This window comes from Larus michahellis, chromosome 3 (genome assembly GCF_964199755.1).
Source record: "Larus michahellis chromosome 3, bLarMic1.1, whole genome shotgun sequence".
NCBI classification, from domain to species: Eukaryota; Metazoa; Chordata; class Aves; order Charadriiformes; family Laridae; genus Larus; species Larus michahellis.
Genome location: NC_133898.1, coordinates 57366920 through 57389236, shown reverse-complemented (window position 1 = coordinate 57389236; position 22317 = coordinate 57366920). Strand labels below are relative to the sequence as shown.

The 22317-nt window shown below is 44.1% G+C and overlaps 1 protein-coding gene across 5 annotated transcripts in view; it reads right to left on the bottom strand.

The window, feature by feature from the left end:
- Nucleotides 1–18087, bottom strand: part of AGPAT4 (1-acylglycerol-3-phosphate O-acyltransferase 4) — an 87870-nt gene extending 69783 nt beyond the window's left edge. The window contains exons 1-2 of one of the 5 annotated variants that reach the window (XR_012586185.1): nucleotides 17934–18058; nucleotides 318–548 (exon numbers count right to left, since the gene is read on the bottom strand). Coding sequence is in view for 2 of the 5 variants with exons in the window: in XM_074580318.1 (XP_074436419.1) it covers nucleotides 318–495 (178 nt within the window). In the remaining 3 variants the exon portion in view is untranslated. Of the gene's footprint in view, nucleotides 1–317; nucleotides 549–16553; nucleotides 16635–17933 lie in introns of those variants that run through there. The other 4 variants (XM_074580318.1, XM_074580317.1, XM_074580315.1 and 1 more) reach the window with 4 other exon arrangements.
- Between the last annotated feature and the right edge of the window lie 4230 nt (nucleotides 18088–22317).

Below are 22317 nucleotides of genomic sequence, written 5' to 3'. Positions count from 1 at the left end.
CAGTATTTCTCATTTGGCTTAATGGAACAGGATTAATAGCCAAACAAGAGGCATTCTTTCTTCTACATCCTGAGTCAAGCAAGTATCACAGTATAAAAAGAGCAAAACATTTCAGCAGAACAGGACATTTCAACAAAGCATACACCTCCTCACACAAATGCAAGTGGTGTAGGAAGCAGTAATGACCTTTCATTACTTTTATTACTACATTAATGACCTTCATTTCAAGGTTACTTTGAAATATGTTTCAGAACTTTTCTACCAATTCTCTCAAGACAAAATATGGAAATATTTTAAAAAACAAAATTAAATCTTACGGCTTGAAATGCAGTAAGCCAGCCTGCAGTTGATCCTCCTGAACAGTTGCTTGTTGATTGGCCAAAGTATAAGTGTAAAGAGTTGAATGAAGTTAATGATCAGTCCTGACACTATAAATATGTAGCAGATCAGAAGGTGGCAAATGAATTGAGACTTCAGAAAACCAACGATGTCCATGATTTGCTGAGAAAGCAAGAAGGTACCTTCAGACCCAAAATTCAGAAGACAACCTGCAAAACCAAACAGTATCAGTGGTTACAAAGTGCATTTATTTCTCTGAACAGACTGTTAATGCAGACCTCCTGTTTTACACTTAAATACACTAAATACACTAAAATGAAAGCTAATTCTATTGTAGAAAAAGGCCTGATGACAATATTTGCAAAAGTAAGTGTGGAAAGAGAACACCATCTTTCTGAATGAATTTACATTTGGCTTTGGAAACAAATGTTCACATTTCAGTCTGCAAAACCCATCAGCATATGGCTCCATTCCATGGACTACAGTACTCCTCTATCAGGTCTTTATTGATAAAATATGTGCAAAATAACCCACTTAAATTTTTATTTGAATTGTCTGTACTACATAATATATATACTGTGGCCTCTGCTGTCTTCAAGAGCAGCTCCAAAGTAAACGCAAGCTTTAGAACTTTATGTTAGAAGTTGCACCTTCCTCTACAGGCTATGCCAGCCATGCTCCCCAACCAAGAAGTAGCAGCTGCCCCTTAATTCTAGCTTTATTGGCTTGTTCCCTACTCACATTCAAACAAAAGTTGGTTTTGGCAAGAGAATAAAAGCTTGGCTATGCACAATACACACAATTTGTTCAATTATTCCTTGAAACTGTAATTCTGTCAGTTACAGTCCATAAGCCCAGAAAGGAAACATCAATAACAGTACTAACCCGTGACCCAGCAGTATTTCCAGAAAAAAAAAAAAAAAAAAAAAATCAACTCTTACATTACTTAAGAAATGCTTGTATAATTTTGGAAAGGACCAGTCCAACTATAGTAGCTGAGCATTCAGAGTAAGTGTCCTCTGCCAAGTATTCTGGCCTACCAAATACTGCATGGTCCTTCCCCAACCGTCACTACCACCAACGCTAGTCTCATTTGTTAGGAGAAAAAATATGAAGACATGACCTCTCAGTAAACAAAACCTCAGTATTTTGAATACAGTTAAGCAGAAGGTGCTGCCATCCTGTTCCATTCCTACACTGTTTCTCCTTCCAAGGCACGGGAGAGTTTGCCCAGTGAGGAAGCCCTGAGACAGTGTTTCTGAATGTGCCAGTCATAGGCAATAACAAAACGACAGCTGTCAGCACCCCAGGGAATTAGCTGATGAAAAAAATCTTTATGCCTATCCTTGTAGTTTATATGAGACCCCATTATGTGAGGCACTAAGTCTAGATCAGTGTCCTGAAACATTTGTTTTACTGCCCTTGCTGACTATGCTTACCACAGCAAAGAGCACACACGCTGCAAAGCAACAGCAAGTTATTTAGCCAGGTTTTCAACCGCAAGGAAGATGAAGAAAAATTTAAGAAAGAGAATCTGTATTGTTGTATAATTTATATAGAGAATTTATGGCAGTCCCAAGCCTATTATTAGCAGACAAAATGTGCCCTTGTGTATCACAGACTTTGTTCCCTTTATCTTGCTGTACTATTCAGTACCAGAGCAGACATCATCTGTAGCTCAGAATGGCAGAACAGGCCTCTGTTCATTGTAGTAACTACTGTCATGATACTTGCACAATGCTTTTCCAGCTTTAACCAGCCATTCTATTAAAGTTACGTTTCTGAGGGTGGCAGACAATTTATTAGCATGGGCTTTGATAAAAGGCTTTGTTTTTGTTGAAGGCTAAGTAGAATGAGAAATGTCGTCTAGTAGGAACCATTGCAATGATTCATGCCCCAGCCCCTCCATTGCACACTTTGAAGACAAAGCCAAACACTTTTTTTTTAAAAAAAAAAAAAAAAAAAAAAAAAAAGAAAAAAGAAAAAAAAAGGCAAACCCAAGGTTTTAATACGTTTACAGTGAAAGATACAAGATTTCACCTCCCTAATTCAGACTACTGTACTTCACCAAGTAGCAGGATTAGATCACTTCTTTAAAACAGAATGGAAGCAACCAGTTACTTACAAGTGTGTGGTTTAAAAGACTGTGCAGTCTTTAAAAACCCTGATGACTCGTTTTATCCTACCGTCCTTGGCTAAAACTGATCAAAAGTTTTTTGTGCTAGCTGGCTTGTTTAACTCCATCCCACAGAATCACTCTAATCTAATGTAACTCCCAGGGATGGGTAAGGGACAGGATCAAAAAATTTCCATATATAAAATAAGATCAAAGCACACTGTCTACTTACAGTGGAGACCTGAAAATTCACTATTTGATATAATCAACAGAAATATACTGTTGTAGGCAGTTGATCAACAGACTGTGACAAAGAAGAATTCACCAGAACATTATTCCAACAATTCAGGGTTTTTTTTCATTGTAATAGTAGTCAAACTGCATTAAAATGTTATGTTTATGGGAATCATTTACTTCGTACTGGGTCTTTAAAAAAAGACTTCACAGAATTAAAATAAATAAAGATGAGATGACCCTGATAAAACATAATTACTGTCTTACAATTTTATGATGCCACAATGGAATGTTTAAAGTAATTTATTCCTTGCTTTCACACCTCAGTCATCAAATTTCAATTCTGTAAAGCTTCTAAGAAATGTTTTAAAGGCAAACTAAATCTACTTAAGCAGTACCACCAAAATGCCTCTAACCTAACCGGCTTGTAAAACGAACAAGAAGTTAGAGCCACTGTTTAAATTTTGCTTTTCTGGAAAGTAGAGAGACCAGAGAGATTAATTTTCTTTTCTGATTAAATGCAAGCTGTTTTCCCTACAAAATTTGCAACCCAAACATTGTATACAGAGTGCTAGCTAAGTGTTCTGTTTCTCAGGCATAAGCTCATTCTTAGATTTTTTTAATATGATATTTTTGGAATGTTTTCATTACCCAAGAAATGCAGTTTATTCTTGGTACAAGCAACAAAATAGCAGAAATTTATTTTCAGGAATCAATTCTGAGCTTATGTAAGAGGTCTAGAAGCTTGCTTTTTAAGAGTTCATAGGAACTTCTTCCACTTGCTCTTTGTCTAACTAAAGTTCCTCATGGGTAACATCAACGTAATACCAGTTTAAGTGATAAAGAATCAGGTCTTTAATTCTTAATCCATGATGCTGGTTTAATAAATTACACTGATTTCCTTATAGATAATGACTGAAAATGACAGCAATCTTTTGAAAACAAAAGCGCCAGGCAATGCATTTTCTCAGAAGCCATTAAGATCGGAGAACTGCCAAGAAGCTCTCTTCTATCAAACACCCCTTAAAACGAATTAGGAGAAAACGGCCAGGCAGAGGATCAAAAACAGATAGGGACATTCGTTAATAACAGTTTTCCTTCAGATATAAAACAAAAAGACTCAAACCTCAAATGTCTGTCTAGGGAGCAAGTCAACAAGCATCTGTTCATGTGACTAGGAGATAACAGGATCAGGTTTAAAAGCAAACTCCACAACTATTCGTTCTACGTCTTTTCATCAAGTTTCATTCTTCAGCAAGATCCACTGTGTTTTCTACTTTAACTACTCTCAGCATTTCCTTCTGCTTGTAACAACTGACCAGGAGGACATAGAAGAAAAGGCAATGTTACACCAGTTATATGCAAGGTGAACACCTCTCTTCTGGCAGAGGCTGTGGCCAATTAACAATACTATTTCATACCTCAAAGTCTGTAAGAGTTTCAAGACTATAACTAGTGATCTCGTAAAGAACACAACCACTTTCACTTTTACAGAAAGGACAAGAATGAAGCAAAGAACTCTCACCCACCTTGTCCAAAGCTTATGTAGTAGTCCTTGGAGTGTGCAAAACAATATGGTACCTATCTGACAGCATCTGGACTGAGCTAATATTGTCCATACTTACAAATAGATGCAAGACAGCACTATACCTAGTTATTTTCAGAACAGCATGTTTCAAGCCTATGCAAAGGCTTTTCACTTAGGTCTACTCTTTGATAAAGTCCTTAAATGCTTTGCTGCAAGTTAAGAACAACCAAGCATATGATGATGCCCATTATTACATTTCCTCATCTAAACCAGATTCTTGGATGGATGAGTTACAGAGGCCAAGGCTATGAATATACGCTCAGGTCAGATTACAGCAATTTCAGTAGTGCCTCTAAGTGAATTTCAGTTACTATCAGAACAGCACAGATAGCAGCACTGTATTTCATATCAGAGTCCATTTTAACAATGCTTCTGTATATGAAATACATATGCAAGGCAAGTCACAGGAAGCCCTTGTGCTCTTTCTCTTTTTGATAGTGGGGGTAGCTGCAGGGATGGCTTCTGTAAGAAGACACCAGGAGCTGCCCCCAGCATCACACAGAGCCAATTCCAGCCAGCTCCAGGAGGGACTAACTGCAGGCCAATGCTGAACTCATCAGTGGTGCTGGTGGTACTTCTGTGATAACACATTTAAGAAAGGGTAAAAAAATTCTAATCAGCAGCTGTGAGTGAAGAGTGAGAATAACATGAGAGAAACAGCCCTGTAGACACCAAGGTCAGTGAAGAAGGAGGAGCAGGATACACTCCAGGCACCAGAGCAGATATCCCCTGCAGCCTGTGGTCAAGACCATGGTGAAGCAGCTTGTCCCACTGCAGCCCATGGAGGACCATGGTGGAGCAGATATCCACCCTGCAGAGGACCCCATGATGCAGCAGGTGCCCTGGCTATGTCCTTTTCAGGAAAGACAGACCAGCAAGGCGTGGTGGTGGAATTGCACTCTATGTGAGAGAGCATTTGGAATGCATCGAGCTCTCACTAGGGGCGGATGAAGAGCGGGTTGAGAGCTTATGGGTGAGGATTAAGGGACAGGCAAATATGAGGGACACTGTTGTGGGTGTTTATTACAGGCCACCTGATCAGGATGGGGGGACTGATGAGGCTTTCTACAGACAACTGAAGGTAGCCTCGCAAGCGCAGGCCCTGGTTCTCATGGGGGACTTCAATCACCCTGATATCTGCTGGGAAGACCACACAGCCAGGCATGCACAGTCCAGGAGGCTCCTCCAGTGCATTGATGACAACTTTTTGACACAGGTGGTACAGGAGCCAACAAGGAGAGGAGCACTTCTAGACCTGGTACTGACAAACACAGAGGGATTGGTGGAGGACATTAAGGTTGGGGGCACCCTAGGTTGTAGTGATCATGAAATGATTGAGTTCAGGATCATGGGTACTATCCACAAAACATCAACAAGAAGTAAAATCACAACCTTGGATTTCAGGAGGGCTAACTTTGACCTCTTCAAGAAACTGCTTGGAGAGATCCCGTGGGCTAGGGCTCTGGAAGGCAAAGGGGCTCAAGAAAGCTGGTTGATATTCAAAGACCACTTCCTCCAAGCTCAGGATCGGTGCATCCCTAAGAGAAAGAAATCGGCCAAGGGACGCAGGAGACCTGCATGGTTGAGCAGGGAGCTTCAGAAAAAGCTCAAGTGGAAGAAGGAAGTTTATAATAAGTGGAAGAAGGGACTGACCCCTTGGGAGGATTACAAGAATGCCACCAGAGCGTGCAGGGATGAAACAAGGAAAGCCAAGGCCGCCTTGGAATTAGACCTGGCTAGGGACATCAAGCACAACAAAAAGAGCTTCTACAAGTATATTGGAAGCAAAAGGAAGACCAGAGAAGTTGTAGGCCCACTGCTGAATGAGGCAGGAGTCATGGTGACGGAGGATGTGGAGAAGGCAGAGTTACTGAATGCCTTCTTTGCTTCGGTCTTTTCTGCTCGGCCCAGCCCTCAGGAGTCCCAGGCATTGAATAAAGTAACAGGGAAAGAAGACGACTTCCCTTGGGTTGAGGAGGAGCGAGTGAGGGACCAATTAGATCATCTAGATATTCACAAGTCCATGGGCCCTGATGGGATGCACCCGAGAGTGCTGAGGGAGCTGGCAGAAGTCATTGCTGGGCCGCTCTCCATCATCTTTGAAAAGTCCTGGAGAACAGGCGAGGTGCCTGGGGACTGGAGGAAAGCCAATGTCACTCCAGTCTTCAAGAAAGGCAAGAAGGAGGAGCCGGGGAACTACAGGCCAGTCAGCCTCACCTCCATCCCTGGAAAGATGATGGAACAGCTCGTTCTGGGTGTCATCTCAAGGCACGTGGAGGAAAGGAAGGCTATCAGAAGTACTCAGCATGGATTCACCAAGGGGAAATCATGTCTGACTAATCTGATAGCCTTCTATGATGGCATGACTAGATGGATAGATGAGGGGAGGGCGGTAGATGTGGTCTACCTTGACTTAAGCAAGGCGTTTGACACGGTCTCCCACAGCATCCTCATAGGGAAGCTTAGGAAGTGTGGGTTAGATGAATGGACAGTGGGGTGGATAGAAAACTGGTTGAAAGATAGAGCTCAGAGGGTTGTGATTAGGGGCACAGAGTCTAGTTGGAGACCAGTGACGAGTGGTGTTCCCCAGGGGTCAGTACTGGGTCCAGTCCTCTTCAACATATTCATCAATGACCTGGATGAGGGGATAGAGTGCACCCTCAGCAAGTTTGCTGATGACACCAAGCTGGGTGGGGTGGCTGACACACCGGAAGGCTGTGCCGCCATACAGAGAGACCTGGACAGGTTGGAGATCTGGGCAGAGAGAAACCTTATGAAGTTCAACAAGGGCAAGTGTAGGGTGCTGCACCTGGGAAGGAACAACCCCATGCACCAGTACAGGTTGGGGGCTGACCTGCTGGAGAGCAGCTCTGTGGAAAGAGACCTGGGAGTCCTGGTGGACAACAGGATGACCATGAGTCAGCAATGTGCCCTTGTGGCCAAGAAGGCCAATGGCATCCTGGGGTGCATTAAGAAGAGCGTGGCCAGCAGGTCAAGGGAGGTCATCCTCCCCCTCTACTCTGCCTTGGTGAGGCCGCACCTGGAGTACTGTGTCCAGTTCTGGGCTCCCCGGTTCAAGAGGGACAGGGAACTGCTGGAAAGGGTGCAGCAGAGGGCTACAAAGATGATTGGGGGACTGGAACACCTCTCTTATGAGGAAAGGCTGAGGGATTTGGGTCTCTTCAGTCTGGATAAAAGACGTCTGAGGGGTGACCTTATCAACACTTATAAATACTTAAAGGGTGGGTGTCAGGAGGATGGGGCCAGGCTCTTTTCAGTGGTGCCCGGGGACAGGACAAGAGGCAATGGGCACAAACTTGAACATAGGAAGTTCCGCCTAAACATGAGGAGGAACTTCTTTACCCTGAGGGTGGCAGAGCACTGGAACAGGCTGCCCAGAGAGGTGGTGGAGTCTCCAACTCTGGAGACATTCAAAACCCGCCTGGACATGTTCCTGTGTAACCTGCTCTAGGTGACCCTGCTCTGGCAGGGGGGTTGGACTAGATGATCTCCAGAGGTCCCTTCCAACCCTATGATTCTATGAAGCAAGCTGCTGCCCATGGAGGAGAGTCCACTCAGGAGCAGGTTTTCTGGCAAGAACTGCAGCCTGTGGGGGACCCAGGCTGAAGTAATCTGTTCCTGAAGGACTGTACCCTGTAGGAAGGATCCCATCAGGAGCAGAGGAACAGCACAAGGAAGAAGGAGCAGCACCAAGAAATGGTTATGGACTGACTGCAACCCCTATTCTCCGTGCCCCTGGTGCAGTGGCAGAGGGTGGTAGAAGAGTCAGGAGTCAAATTGAGCCTGCGATTAAATTAATCTTCCCCAAGTGGAGTCTGTTTTGCCCATGATGGTAACTAGCGAGTGATCTCCCTGTCCTTATCTCAACCTACAAGCTTTTTCATCTTGTTTTCTTCCCCTGTCCTGCTGAGGACAGGGAGTGAGGGAGTGGTTTGATGTTCACCTGGCAGCCAGCCAAGGTCAACCCACCACAGCTCCTCAGAAAGTCCCAAATCAGGGAAGAATCTGAACATATCTTAAGTCCTTCCCCCAAAGCTAAGGGAACTTAAGAATGTTTTTAGGTTTTCCTGAGGAGCCACACATTCCTGAACTGCATATTTTGTAACACACACCGCTACAAAGGAGAGGTCAGTTTGGCTGTTTCAAAGGCTGAAGAATGAATACCAAATACCAGCAAATTTAGGATTTCCAATTTATAGACTTGCTATAAAACTGAATTTTTACTTATTTTCTATTGAGCACAGAGATAATGAGCATAACAGAGTATAAACTGAAGAAACGAAAGTAACCCAGGAGTTTTTGAAATGGTTACCATATAATAATGCTTTCCCCTTCCCCTTTTTTATTTTCTTCCTGCTGTGATCTAATGTAGAGCAAGACAGCTAGGCAAACGCTGCATGCCTGCCAGGACACAAGCTATCTATCTGTGTATGCATACTTTCTGCTGGTAAAATGCACAGTATAGCTGCTGTTAGCCCTGACAGCCTCAATGCTTGTCCTCTTACCACGTAGAAAAAAAGAAAGTGTTTATACAGCAAGGCAAAGGGGGATGATGGCAACCTGGGACAGACACGCGTAGTCAGGGAAGGATGGGGAAAGATGGGAAGCCACTGCCCAGGTTCTGGTGAAAAGCTCCTTCTTCCAGGAACATGAAATATTCAGGGAAAAGGGAGCTGGGCTTAAACACAAGGCAATACAGAACTCCTGGAGATGCAGTGTTAAGGGACTGCAGGGTTTGATGCTGAGGGATGCATTTATTTGATGAGGGCAAACCCCCTGAAGTTAAGCACTTCTGCTCCAAGCTCCTGCAGAGATCCTCAAAAAAATATGTCAGGGTGAAGTACAACAGTTATCTTGGCTGCAGAACATCCAGTTCACAGAAATAGCAGTGGAAGGCATGTTGCTTCTTCCCAGCATGCCAAGTGTTGCTCTTCAACTGTTTCCCACCTAAGGTTCTGTATTTTAATATATATATGTGTATATATTTCTCCAAAGCACAATATCTGCAATTTACTTGGGAAAAAGAAAAGAAAGCGCTGCATTAAGATATTTAAGACCTGGAAGAGACCATCAGAGTTCAGCCACAGAGTTCAGTTCTGGGGAAAACAGAGTCTTTCTGTTTCATCTTTTACTTTATCTGAGGCCGTTAATCTAACAAGTTACTTGTGTTGCCAACAAAGGCAACATAAAAAGCACAACTCAAATTTAGGGACTGACCAAGGGAGCATGACTAAATAGCAAACAAAAATTTACAGGAAAGTATACTGAGAATCTAAGCAGGATGTGGGCTATGCTGTCACACGAATATAAGCGACCTGGATACCATCTCAAAAATAAGCAGGATGAATAACAACAAACAGCCTAGGACAAGCACCTATCTAATGTTCTCATAGCCAATTTAATATTTGCTCTCATAGGCACCGTTAAGTGTTTGGTCAAAGGTAACCAGGCCCACACATTACTGTCATCTGGCACCCTCCTCTATAAAAACAAACACCCCAAAATGTGTTTCTGCCCAGTGACTTCAGTGGGTGATCTGACTTGCTGCGTAAGTACAGGTGGCTTATCAAGTAAACAGGATCTGAATGCCTGCAACAAACTAAACCTTCTCAAATATATATATGTACATCAGTGTTTATGATACATTGATTAATGTACAGAACAGTCAAGGTACTGTTTGAGGCAACTGTACATCTGAGGTTCAGAGATCAGAGTCTAATTAAGCCATTGGTCCTTAATGCATGACCTGTGGAAAATAACTCAATTGTGAGATCTACAACATTGCTCTTGTGCATGGGAAATTAACCCATTAAAAACTACAGAGGCAGCAGGGACACAACAGCAGGATGTTGCCACCTGCATCATAGTATTTATCCAGCATCAAGGGCACATCAAGATCACCTCTGCACTGGGTATTTCAGGAACAGATCCAACACAGGAGGAGCTACTGAGTTCTCCAGTGGTTATTATAAAAACATTTCTTTCAGAAAAGCCTAAAGAAATGGGGTAAGGGAGGGAGGGATAGAGACAAAGGATCATTCAGGAGCTGGTATAAAACCAGGGTTGCTTTTTTAAAAAAAAAAATAAATAAAATAAAATGTGCCAGGAGCCCAAACATTCTCCTGATGAGAGATAAGCTTTGGAAAGGAGGTTTCTCCTATGAAGATTCACAGTTTATGCTTGCCAAACACTGATCACTCATCTTGTTTTAAAGAACTGTAAATTAGATTCACAGCAACCCAAAGGGTCAGCACAATGTACAGGAGCTGCATATACACTATACGGACAAAATACTTCCCCCCGCATCCAAACTAGCTTTAGGCACAAGGCAACAAGGAAACATGGAGCACATGTTTATTTTAAAGCTTTAAATATTTAATCCTCCTATTCTTACCCATAATGAGTTAGTTACAAAGTTAGGCTACAAAAGTACCACCTCCTAACTCCAGTTCTGCAACAGACAGCTTTCCACACTACTAACACACATAAGCAAGTCTATCCAGGCAGAGAAATTTCACATCCATTCAGCAGACTTCGTAGCAGGAGCAAGTCCATTTCTATATGCCTAATCAAACCCTTCATGGATAAGATTAGAAAACAGTAAGGATTTTTGACAATTCTTTCCTGGATTTATCTATCCCCTTTCATAGGAAAAGCTCCAGCCACTTAGAAGATGCTAGTGAAGTAAGCCTGGCAAGAGCTGTCTTGCTGTCCCTGTGTTACACATGGGGAACTCAGAACAACGCTGTTGGAGAGCTTGTGACAGTCACGTGGCAAACCCATGACAGAGTCAACTCCAAAACCACAACGTATCAATTCCCTCGGCTCCAGCCTTCAACATAAACCAGTGGTTTTCATCCTCCTTTATTTGCCTTCTTGCCCATGCTCAAGTTTCCCTTGCCAACATCTTCTGACAGGCCACGTATAGACAGCAGAGAAGGAACGGATATATTCCACAAGGATCTTCAGTGGCAGCAGATGGTGCAACTGGTATAAATGCAGGAGATGGTTCAAACCAGGATGTATGTGCTGATCTAATGAACTCTACTTTCCCTTCCTTTCTCCATTCCTCAAGAAATTAAAACCGAGTATTCAGCAACTTGGATGGTTCTGTACTATAAACTAGAAGTTACAACTTCTAGTTGTAGCCAAGTATGGCGGGCATGTGCATACAAACATACATCTCTCTCATTATTCCTACCCAAGAAGGAATTAAAGGTGTTGCTAAATGTTTCAAGGACAACAATCAGAAGATAAAAATCATCAGCACTAGGAAAAAGATAATTTTCTTTCCTCTGTATGCTCCCATAAAATTACATCTTTATATTTTCTGGAATTGTGATTTACATTTTAGTAATTTTGGGACACCCCTTTAAGCCTGTTCCTAGAAGTCTAATTCCTAACTTATGTGGCTCTGTTGTTTTGTTTATTCAAGAAAGCCAGAAAATGCAATTAATGAACAATAAAGTATTTATGGCAGCAAAAAATCTTTTAAAAAGATCTGGAAAGTGGAAGAGATAGGGCATAAATCACTGAGCTGAGAAAAAAGCCTTGGTGGCAATGTTTTATAAATGGGAGTTCCACCACGAGACCGTGAGCTGGTAACAAATTTTCTGCTGTCCCCACAAAAAAACAGTGAAAATACTTTTAACATAGTGTCCCTTTCCAAGCAGCTGTATGGCCTGCTAGAGACAACCATGTTCTCCCACTTGGGGGATCTGAGCCCTGCTCACAACTCTGCCACAGATTCAATGACAACATGGGATGGGCCATATCCTCTGTGCTTCCTATTCACAGGAATATGGGGGAACAGCGCTGACCTCGTCTGTGAAGGGAACCAAAAGCTTCCAGTAAAAATCACAAGATGTTGTTAACAGTGCTGGAAATGAAAAGTGCCATCCACCTGATTACAACTCCAAGTGAGCTGTTAGTTTTTTTGATCTTCTATGACAGTAGTGTGCCTCCTTCAGCTAAGCCATTTGCATATTTTTAATTAATATGAAATAACATTCACTAGTATGCTCTTTGAATACTAAGGAAATGTTAAACAGAAAAAGATTTGCAACTTTTTTTTTTTTAACTTCCAAGTATTAATTTAATTTGTCTGTATTCTATCATATGACACTAAAGAGCATGAAGCAGATGAATTCCTCCTTTATGAAAATCACATCCCAAAATTGGAAACAACAATGCGTATACAAGATGTAGCCACACCAAGACAGGGATACACAGAATATTAATATTTATTCATTAAGTGTTTTCTAATGCTTCTGTCTGTATAAGATAGTTTAACTGAAGAATGAGTGCGACAGGGAAGCTTCCATATTTATTATTCAAAGAAAATCAACTCCTGCCTCAAAGAGGTAACAGCCTATACTTAGAAAAACATGTGTCTTACAGCTGAGATATTGTTGTCATGGTTCCAAAAAAATAAGATGCCATCTTCACTGAAAGGTTCAGCTGCACCCACACACAAAACAATCAGACACCCAGATGCCAAGTAAAAACCCAAACAAACATGGTCACTGTTTTACCCACATTTCAGTGGTCCTATTCCACATCAGTTTTCACTTGCCTCTGCCTCTAAGACAGGAGTGTTCAGAACTGTTTTGCTACACCATGAACTTAGAACCCTTTCAGCTTCTTCATTCTCCCCAATCATCAGTCCCCTAGCAGCCTGATTTAATTTGAGAACTTCAGAGAATAAAAGCCTTTATCACAGGCACCGGATTTACCAAGTCCAATAATAATGGGAGGTTTCATTTTGGACCTGATTCAAATCCTGTTGAAGGCAAAAGAAATATCTCAACAAGCTTCAGTAGTCCTTGTTGTTTGGAAAACATTATCCCTCCAAACAGCCAAATGTGATATAACTGATCAATGAACTTGTGTTCTCAGCACCTAAAGCCAGGGCTAGTCAAAACCACCTTAAACTTCCAGCGAAATCATTCAGAGATAGTGCTTGATCCAACAGCATTTACCTTACTGGACGGCAAGTGTCCAGTAACATTTTTATAAATTTTGCACTAAATTAAGCATCAGGTACATCAATACCTACCTGGATTTTCCACAACATCTCTACACAACTTCAGGTGCCTAAATCCTTTTAAAAGACTGGCTTTCAGCTTTTGTCCTGCTAACTTCAAATAAATTTGAGACAGTTTTGCATGGCTTAAATTCAGAATGAAGCTTTTCTCTGTCTCCACTTTGGGTGAAATGCAGTATTTATGCACACTCTCAGAGGTACAGGCATAGGCATGTAAAAACCACACAGTGACACCCTGAAAGCTCAATGAACTAGGGAACAGCACTTTTCTAGTTATCTTTCTGCTTAATTACAACCCTATTGCACCTTTCCCACTATTGGGCAACAGAAATGAACAGTTTCTTTCAATTATCTTAATCCTCTAGATACTTGGTTTACATTTGTTGGTTGTGGGAAGACAGTGGTATTGCTCCTGCCTACCATCTGCACATTTGGCAACATTGATGTTATTGTATTGTTTTACGGTAATTTTCACTAATACCTGACCAGGGGGGTGGTGGAAAAAAGGTCTGTGCAAGTTTCGGCACTGTCTAAACATATCCTCAGAACCATAAAATAAACTAAAACCTTGTTAACCCCTGACAAACCACCTCTGGCTTGAAGGGGGAAAACCTCACAAATGATTCAAGTGCAGGTGTAGGCTGCTGCAGACAGAATGCTTCCAGAAGTGCAAAGCAGCATCTGTAGTAATGGTATTTTCCAAAGAGCTGAAAAACATATCAAGAAGAGGCAAACTATAATGTGTGAAGACAGGGATAATGTGGAGACACGCGGAGAAGCCGAACACAGTTTAACTTTCACACAGTAGTAGTCACTTGAAATGGATTAAAAATCATGTGCCATTTCTACACATAGACTTCGCACAAATATAGCTGTCTTCAAAAGCAGGCTTTAAGTCAGGTCTTCTCCTTTTTCTGATAGGTAGAAAAACTTGCATCACCTGCCAACTGAATCTGCACAGGCAAACCTTTTCATTCACCTGGATCATGCTGGAAAACTGTGATCGAAATTTAACTTTGTTGCTCAGATTAAAGGGAAATCTGGAGCATGTCAGAATTTTTTCAGACGTTAATAAACAGTCACACATGCACATGAAATCAATGCGCTTGTCTCTGCCTGCAGCTTCTAACCTTCTGGCAAGTAAACCCTCTCTCAGTGACCTATACCTCTGACTTGTTTCCAGCCTGGAACTGGTTAATTGTCTTTCCCTGTTCCTATTATTTATGCTACAGCAGAAACCTCAAGCGAGGTCAGCCCTTTTGCAAGCAGCAGAAAGTGACTTCAGTGTTAAGCTCTTTGCAGCATAATATAACAAGACAGACAGAAGGTCTGAAGGTGAAAATGGACGCATAGAAGTAAAAAAGCTTTAAGTCCCAAATGAAGAGCAGACAGCTAGCAGGACCATAATCCAGCATCTCCCAACTGTGGGCTCATTACAGTTGCCAGACTGCTCTGCCCAGTTCCTAACACGTGGGTTATGGACCTTTTCAGGAAATCCATTACAGCCATCACCTTTTTCTCACATTATCAAAGAGCAGTCTTTACAGCATCATCATCCTTGCCACAACACACAGTTGTCATTCATGTCCATTTCCTCCTTCCCTGACCTTACCACATCTCTAGTCTGAGCTACTGGAGGAGGACTGGCAAAAAGCACAAAAACGAAGTGAGTCAGCAGTTTCTGGTCAGCACACAAGCATTACTCAGAGGTGATCAGGGTACTCACTACACAGTCAGATGCGAATAAGTTTAAGACCACCAAACAACAGACTGGTGGGCAGACTTCCCCAAATGCTTAAAACTGAATCACTGGGGAAAGCCACCCCACAGGCAAAGCACTTGGGCAAAAAACATACTCAGCTGCTGCATGCCAGTGCCGAAACGCAACAAAGCATACAGGGTACTGCTCTCACTCACATTTCTAGTTTCCTTACAAAAAAAGCCCACTGCAATTAGTATAGCTAAATCAAACACACCTGAGGAGACAGTTGCCTTGACTCATATAATGTTTTCCTAATGAGGGAGGCCCACAGTTGCAAAAGCTTTCACTGACTAAAGCACACGCACAGTGCACTACAATGCCTTGTAACCCTCTTGTTCCCTGCTCCCTTAACAGGGCAGACCAACAGTAGCAGTAGTGATGCAGTTAGAGAAGTGCAGTGGACATTCAACGTTTTAAAATTTAAGACCAAATTACTAATGCAAGTTCTAAGGCCTCAAGTGCACATTTGTGACACAAGAACAATATCTTGCTAATCTTGGCACAGCTGTGACAGTGTCTTCCTGCACTGAAGAGATTTCAAGGGGCATTATTCCTAGTCTTCACCTTCCAGCAATACACCAGTATACAACAGAAAACAATAAACGACCTCTTTTCAGCACGGTAGAGCACAGTCATAGGATTCTCATCCATCACCTGCAAGATAACCCTTCTCTTACAGAGGTCTTCTCTGTTATGGTACAGTAAGTACATTAAACTGTAAATGATGTACAACTGTCACTCCAGGAAAGCACACCTCACTCCAGAGAGAAGATGAGCACCACTTCAGTGCCTCTGGATTTTAGCTGTTTTTTCAGTGTCTTGCTCTGTCCAATCTCCCCACCAAACTGACACCTACTGGGTTTCAAGAAACACAGTTAATTACCGTGCTCTGGGCACAGTGTTCTCTGTTCTGTGACTCTGGGCAAGCACTGACCTCTCTGTGCAGTTTCTCCACTCCTAAAATATAATACAGCTTCTTGTGAAGCACTTACTAAAATCTGTTATTTCAGTGCTTGTCAACAACACAACCAAACTTTGCTTAAGAGCAATCTTTATCCATCAGCAGCTTACTAAACTTCCTCTCTTCATTGCAGGCTTTCTGATACATTCTTCCACATGAATCCTGGCCCTCAGTCTTCCATAAAACATGTCCATAAAGTTTCATTTTTAGATACAGCTTATTCAGGCATTGTTATGCAAAACATTACTAGGAAAGGGCAAAGCTATGCATAATATTTACACAAATTCCTAAAATGAATCAAAATGTATTTTAAACCATAATATTTGGAAAAACACAGCATTAGATCAGCTACAAACAGCTAGAGAAAGCTGCTGTCAGTGACAGCAAACATTTACAGCACTTCGACTATTGCAGTGATCCATTCAATCTTTATACAGAGGTAGTCCTAGCATAAAACAGACCTCCGTATGTTTACAGTAATCTTACCATTCACACGAGACTTCAGAGAAGAAAGAAGGCTGCAAATTTCAGCTTAAGCTGTTCCACACTAGTTTCCTACTCCACCAGCTTTTAATTCTTTTGCAATTCACTCTTAGTGTTAAGTGATTATCAGTGCAAGCTGAGGCTAGAATCACCTGGTACAACTTCCTGGGCTGGACACATTACTGTTTTTAAAGAAATGCTTGGGGGACTTTTTTTTTTTTTTTGAGAGTTTCTTGCATCCTTCCACCTCTTGTGAAGTATTTTCAGTTTTCACGTGGCAGCAAGGTTTCCCTCACCCACGCAAGTACCTGCATAAGGTACACCATTCTTAGATGTTTGCACACAGTCTTAAAACACTTACAACTCAGAAATGCATAACAAAGATAAAGACCAGAAATCTCCGTGTGGCATTGTTCAAACAGACTCTTTTCTTGGTTGTCCTTTCAGCCACAGGAGCAAGTGTTCACTTGTTGAAATAAATGCTACAAAGGATTACTTCTTAGTCAAGCAATTACCCCCCCTCCCTTGGAGCCTTCCCCGCACCACATGGTATCAGCCGACACACCTTAAGTCAGTTTGTGGCCATTATTTAATTCGCCTTAAATGAAGACACACAGACAGATGAAAGGCAGAGCTCCTACAACAGGCGAACACGCCGCCAGGCTCCCTCTTCCTCCGCCTAACCCACCGCTCACGCTGCCTCAGCTCACGGACTTCTCGCTACCACGGGAAAAAAAACAACCCCCGCGACCTGTGACCGTGTACCCCCCGCGTCCCCTCCGACACCCCCCCCCCCCCCCCGCCCCGCCGTGGGGGCACGCTATCCGCTCTCGCTATGGAGAAGCGCCTTCGGGGAGGAGGCAGCCACCAGGCGATCGCACCCGCCCGTTTCCACGGCAACCACCCTGCCCGTCCCTCCCGCCGGCCCCGCCGCCGCGAGGGGAAAGACCGAAAGTGGAAGGGGCCGCTGCCGCCGCCCGGCGCGGCCGGCCAAGGAGGGGAGGGGATGGGGGGGGGCCCGGCGGGGCAAGGCTGCCGCAGCTCTGCCGTTTCCACGGAAACCCCGGCGCGGGCCGTGCTCGCCACACAAAGGGGGCCCGCGGGCGGCAGGAAAATTCTCGGCGGCGGCTGGGCAGACCCGGCCCGGCGGCGAATAAATCAGGCAACTTCTGTCCGCAGCCCGCCTCCCGCCCCGCCGGCCCCTCGCCTGGCCGCTAACAGCACGCCGGGGGGGCGGTTGTTTTGGGGAGGCAGGGAAGGCTGGTGTCGGGTTGTTTAGGGCTTTTTTTTTTTTTTTCCCTAAGCGGGGCACCACGCCGGCCGGAGAAGAAGGGCGGCCCCACACCTGAGGAGCTCGCTGTCCGCCAGAGGAAGAGCACGTACCTGGCGCCGCCGGGCCTTGGCATGCGTGCCGCGCTGAGGCGCCGGGAGCGGGCGGCGGGGCGGCAGCCGAGCCCCACCAACTGCCACTAGTTTGCACGCGCCGGGAGGCGGCCGGCTCGGGCGGGGCCGCCAGGCTCCACCCGCCGGGCGGCTCCGAGAGGAAAAGGGCGCCCCTCACCTCCCCTCCCCTCCCTCCCCGCCGCCATGTCACTTCCTCCCAGGGCGGCGGGAAGGGGCGACCCCTCCCCTGCCCCGGCTTCGCCTGCCCCGCCGGGCGCCGCCAGACGGAGGGCTCTGCCGCTGAGGGGCGCGGGGGTGATGGCGAGGAAGGGGGGCCGGCTCTGAGGAAGGATTCGGAGCCGGGGGAAGCGGCGGCCCGAGCGAAAGGGGCGCTAGGGCAGCCTGAGGGACGGCGGTGCCCGGACTGACTGCTCGTTAAGCGTGGGGTGAAGATGGAAGGAGGGGGCAGGCCGGGCCGCAGGGAGGCGCTCCTGAAGGGCAGCTGCCGCGGGGTGAAGGGCACCTGTGAATGTCTGGCACTTGAAGTAGAAACCGGGGAACAGAGCAGCGAGTGCATGGCCCGGGCGCTGTGGAGGAGCGTAAATGCGGGTGGCAGTCATCCAGGCACCCAGTGCCCCGAGACATGGCATTCGCTGTCAGGCTCTGACTGCGGGGTGAAAAGCAGCCTCCCCGAACAGAGAGCAGCAAGAACTGAGTCTATTAAACACTCAAAGAGTTGGAAGGCGATAGTGCCTGGGATGACGTATCAGTGTGGCGGCACTGTCAGCTCCACAGCGTTGCACTGTGGCTGGATGGCTCCCGAGGCGAGGCTCTGGCAGGGGAGGCTAGGATGAGCCTGCTGGAGCAGAGCCCTGTTACAGTCCTGGTCCATAACAGCCACATAGCACCACTCTTTACCCTCAGTATAAGATTTTTGGGGTTTTTTTTTATTAAATTAAAAGTATTTGAAGTAAACGCTGAACTATGGAAGTTGTACTATGCATTAAACAGGGGCAGAAGGCAGATACAAGCAAGATTTCCCAGACTTAGTCACTGGAGGACGTCCTCTAGGGAGCAAGAGGGAAGTGTCCTGACTAACATAGCACATTTGGGAAGGCCAAGAAGCTACAGCTCTCAGGGAACAGCCAGAACAAGGCTGCTGCTCAAGGGAGGACAAGCCTTGAGCCAAGGGTGACCACAATGCAGGCAGTGTCTTCACCAGCCAGAGCACAGCCCCACAGAGTGGTCACAGCACGGCACGGGATCCGTTGACAGCCTTAGACAAGATGAAGCAATGAATCAAGTGCAGAGTTTGTACAGGAAATCCAGTGAGGAGCAGCAGAGCATAGGGCTACAGCTGGAGATAGGGCTACCACATGGATCCATCCAGGAAACAAGGCAGGAGACCAAACTGAAGGCACATCCACCTACTTGAGAGCTCAGGTAGGGACTGAAGGCCCTGACCTCAGCTTAAATGGAGCCTTGGTCCATGGGCAGAGTGTGTGGATGGGGGTCCCAGGTGGGGCTGGTCAGGGCCATTAAGACCTGACAGTGCCATCAGGGCCCTGACATTCTTGCTGGTGAGGTGGGTGAATGTACTGTTCAGGAAGTCAAGATTTCATAGAAGCATAGAATGTATTGTGTTGGAAGGGACCTTTAAAGGTCATCTAGTCCAACCCCCCTGCATTTGGCAACCCTCCTCCCGTTTGGTCATGGAGTTGAACCCAGCTCACTGACATGCTCAGGCCAGTGGGCTAACTGCTGAACTGTTACATGGAGAGAGATTGGTAAAGGGTATTTCTCCAGCCGTATTTTAAAAGACTGACCCCATGTCTGCATTTTTAAAAAGGGACACTTCCAGGCAGAGGGAGAAGACTTAAAATCCCTGAATGAAGTACTTAATTCTGGAGAGTGGCTGGATTTGTAGCACAGCTATGTTCTAAGCATCCCCTACTAGCTACTTTAACCAGCTTTGTATACTACACCTACAGATTTTCAGGATATTTTTCCAAGGGATCTCACTCAGGGTCTAGGTGTTATCCTGCAAGCCAAGGGTCCAAAAGTCAGGCACCCTAATGCTGAGTGTGGTAGTGCCCAAACATCTTTTACTTATCTGGCCTTGAGACCAAACTCTCTGCAGCTGGTTATTTGTATGTTCCCCATTTTCTGGGGAGACGTGTTAAAATCTGCCTTCTTGCTTTCATTGGTGTTAAGCTGCAGCTGAATATAATAGGATTTATGGATGCAAATCCTAGTTTTTATGGAGTACATCTATTTCTCAAAAGTCTAACCAAGAAAATGTGAATAATAAAGCCCTCTTATTTAAATAGGGGGTTTAAAAGGTATTAATCTTACGAAGCTGTTAGATACCATGGTAAAGACTGTTACTGGAAAGCCCATAGCAAAAGAATACTTTTGTATTAAGAGCAAGGTTTGTGAGGTCCTCACTGTATTTTTTTAGGTGCTGTGAACAGGGAGGATAAAAAAGAATCAGATTATCTTTCTCTTTCCTTATGCTCTACCCTCCAGAGCACTGAATAGAATGTATTAAGATTTTTACAGCTAATTTAAAAAAAAAAAAAAAATCATATGACCAAGGGCAGCTAAATTAAGTTTCTTTGGGTCTCAGTTTTGGCATTTCCTTGTTCTGAGTGCTTGAGTTTGCAACCTCAATGAAGTTCTTTCCTTGTTGCTTGTGGCTATGCAAATACCTTATTTGCATTGGGCAAGACTCAAGAGCTGAGTGAGGAACTTGCACCAGGCGATGACTCCTCCCAGCTATCCAAGGGCCATTTCCCACTGTGAGTGAAATGGGTGACTTTCAATGAGTCTCCTTGTAAGAAAAAAAAAAAAAACCAACACAACAAAAAACCCCCCAAAACCACACCAAAAAACAACAAACCAAAAAACCCCAGACTTCTGCTGGGCAAAGCACGCATTCCAATCGGTAAGGAACCCAGGTATCTCTCATGGCTGAAGTGAAATTAACTGCTTGCTGGTTCTAGCAGCTGGTCCCCAACCCTGCACTTTTAAGCACCTTGTGAATTCAATTTCACAAATTTAATTGCAGGCAAAAGCTTGCCTCTTCCAGAAAGTTCTGCTGTTCTAGCCATGCCAGCCTAGAGAAGGAGGCAGCACGCATAGTGTTGATGCTGCTAGATAGATAGGGTGGATATTTATAGGGATATGCTGCTGTGAGCAGCTGGACTCAAGAAGCCCAGTTTGCTCTTGCTGCATGTCTTATGGTTAGATTCTCTAATATCTAATAAGGTGTGGATTATAAAAGACATGTTTCCTGCATTTAAAAGCATTCATAATGTTCCTCTTCTGGTTGAGTGTAATAAAGGCTGAGCTGCAGGCTGTCCCTCCACACAGGCAAAAACAGGAAGTCTTTCCTGTACTTGGCTTATCTGACTTTATGAAATCTGTGGGAAAGTAATTGTGTCTGAGATCTCTGCTGCTTTTTCGGGCTTGATTAAAATCAGCTAACAAGTTCAGGAATTATTGTAAGAATTGATGCATATAGCATGACTGCACAGTTTTTTTCCTTTAGGAACCCAGATGAAAATACGTGTGCATAAGTTAATATATGCTAACAGATTTTTTTTAAATATGGAAACAAAAAAATGAAAGGTACTGAAACAGTGCATTGTTCTGATGAGAGAAGAGTCCTAATGCGGATGCAGGTGTATCAATTTAAACATGCCAGGGAAAGGGGGGGGGGGTGAAAATCACACACTCATAGCCCATGTAACTAGCTTTTCTGGGCAAGTTTTTCTAGTGTGGACTAACCCTAACTGTGACACCTGTCAGCTTCTCCTCTACCTCAGCTGTACAGTGGATCCACTGTTTTCATACAGAAAACTCCACTTCCCTGCACAGAAGCCACATGGTACCCACAAATGTAAACATCCTGTTAAAACTAAACCCTGGGGCAGCAGTTAATTTTAGAATACGCTCATTCTTTAATTGAATACACTTTAGCAAAAGAGCTGTGTGAGGTGCATTACAGGAATTTAAGTTCCAAGTTGTCCAATTTGGCCCTTTGCAAAGCCTAGTACATACAGAAAGACTACTGTCTGAGATGCAGAAAAATCATGTTTCTTTTAACATGTTTCTTCTAACATGTTTCTTCTTTCAGTATGCTTCATTTTCTGCAACAAGTCTGTGGCCACTAATCAATTATGGTGCATTTATAATTTTAAAAGAATATAATTCCTTTTATGAATACCAAGGATGATACTATACAAAAATTTTTCCAAATTATTCTTTGCAGAATTAGACCAAATATTTTCACATCTACTGACATCCACAAAGTAAGCACTCCTTACACACTTGCAAATATTATTTCCATGACTGTTTTAAGTATTCAAATTGAGCCTAC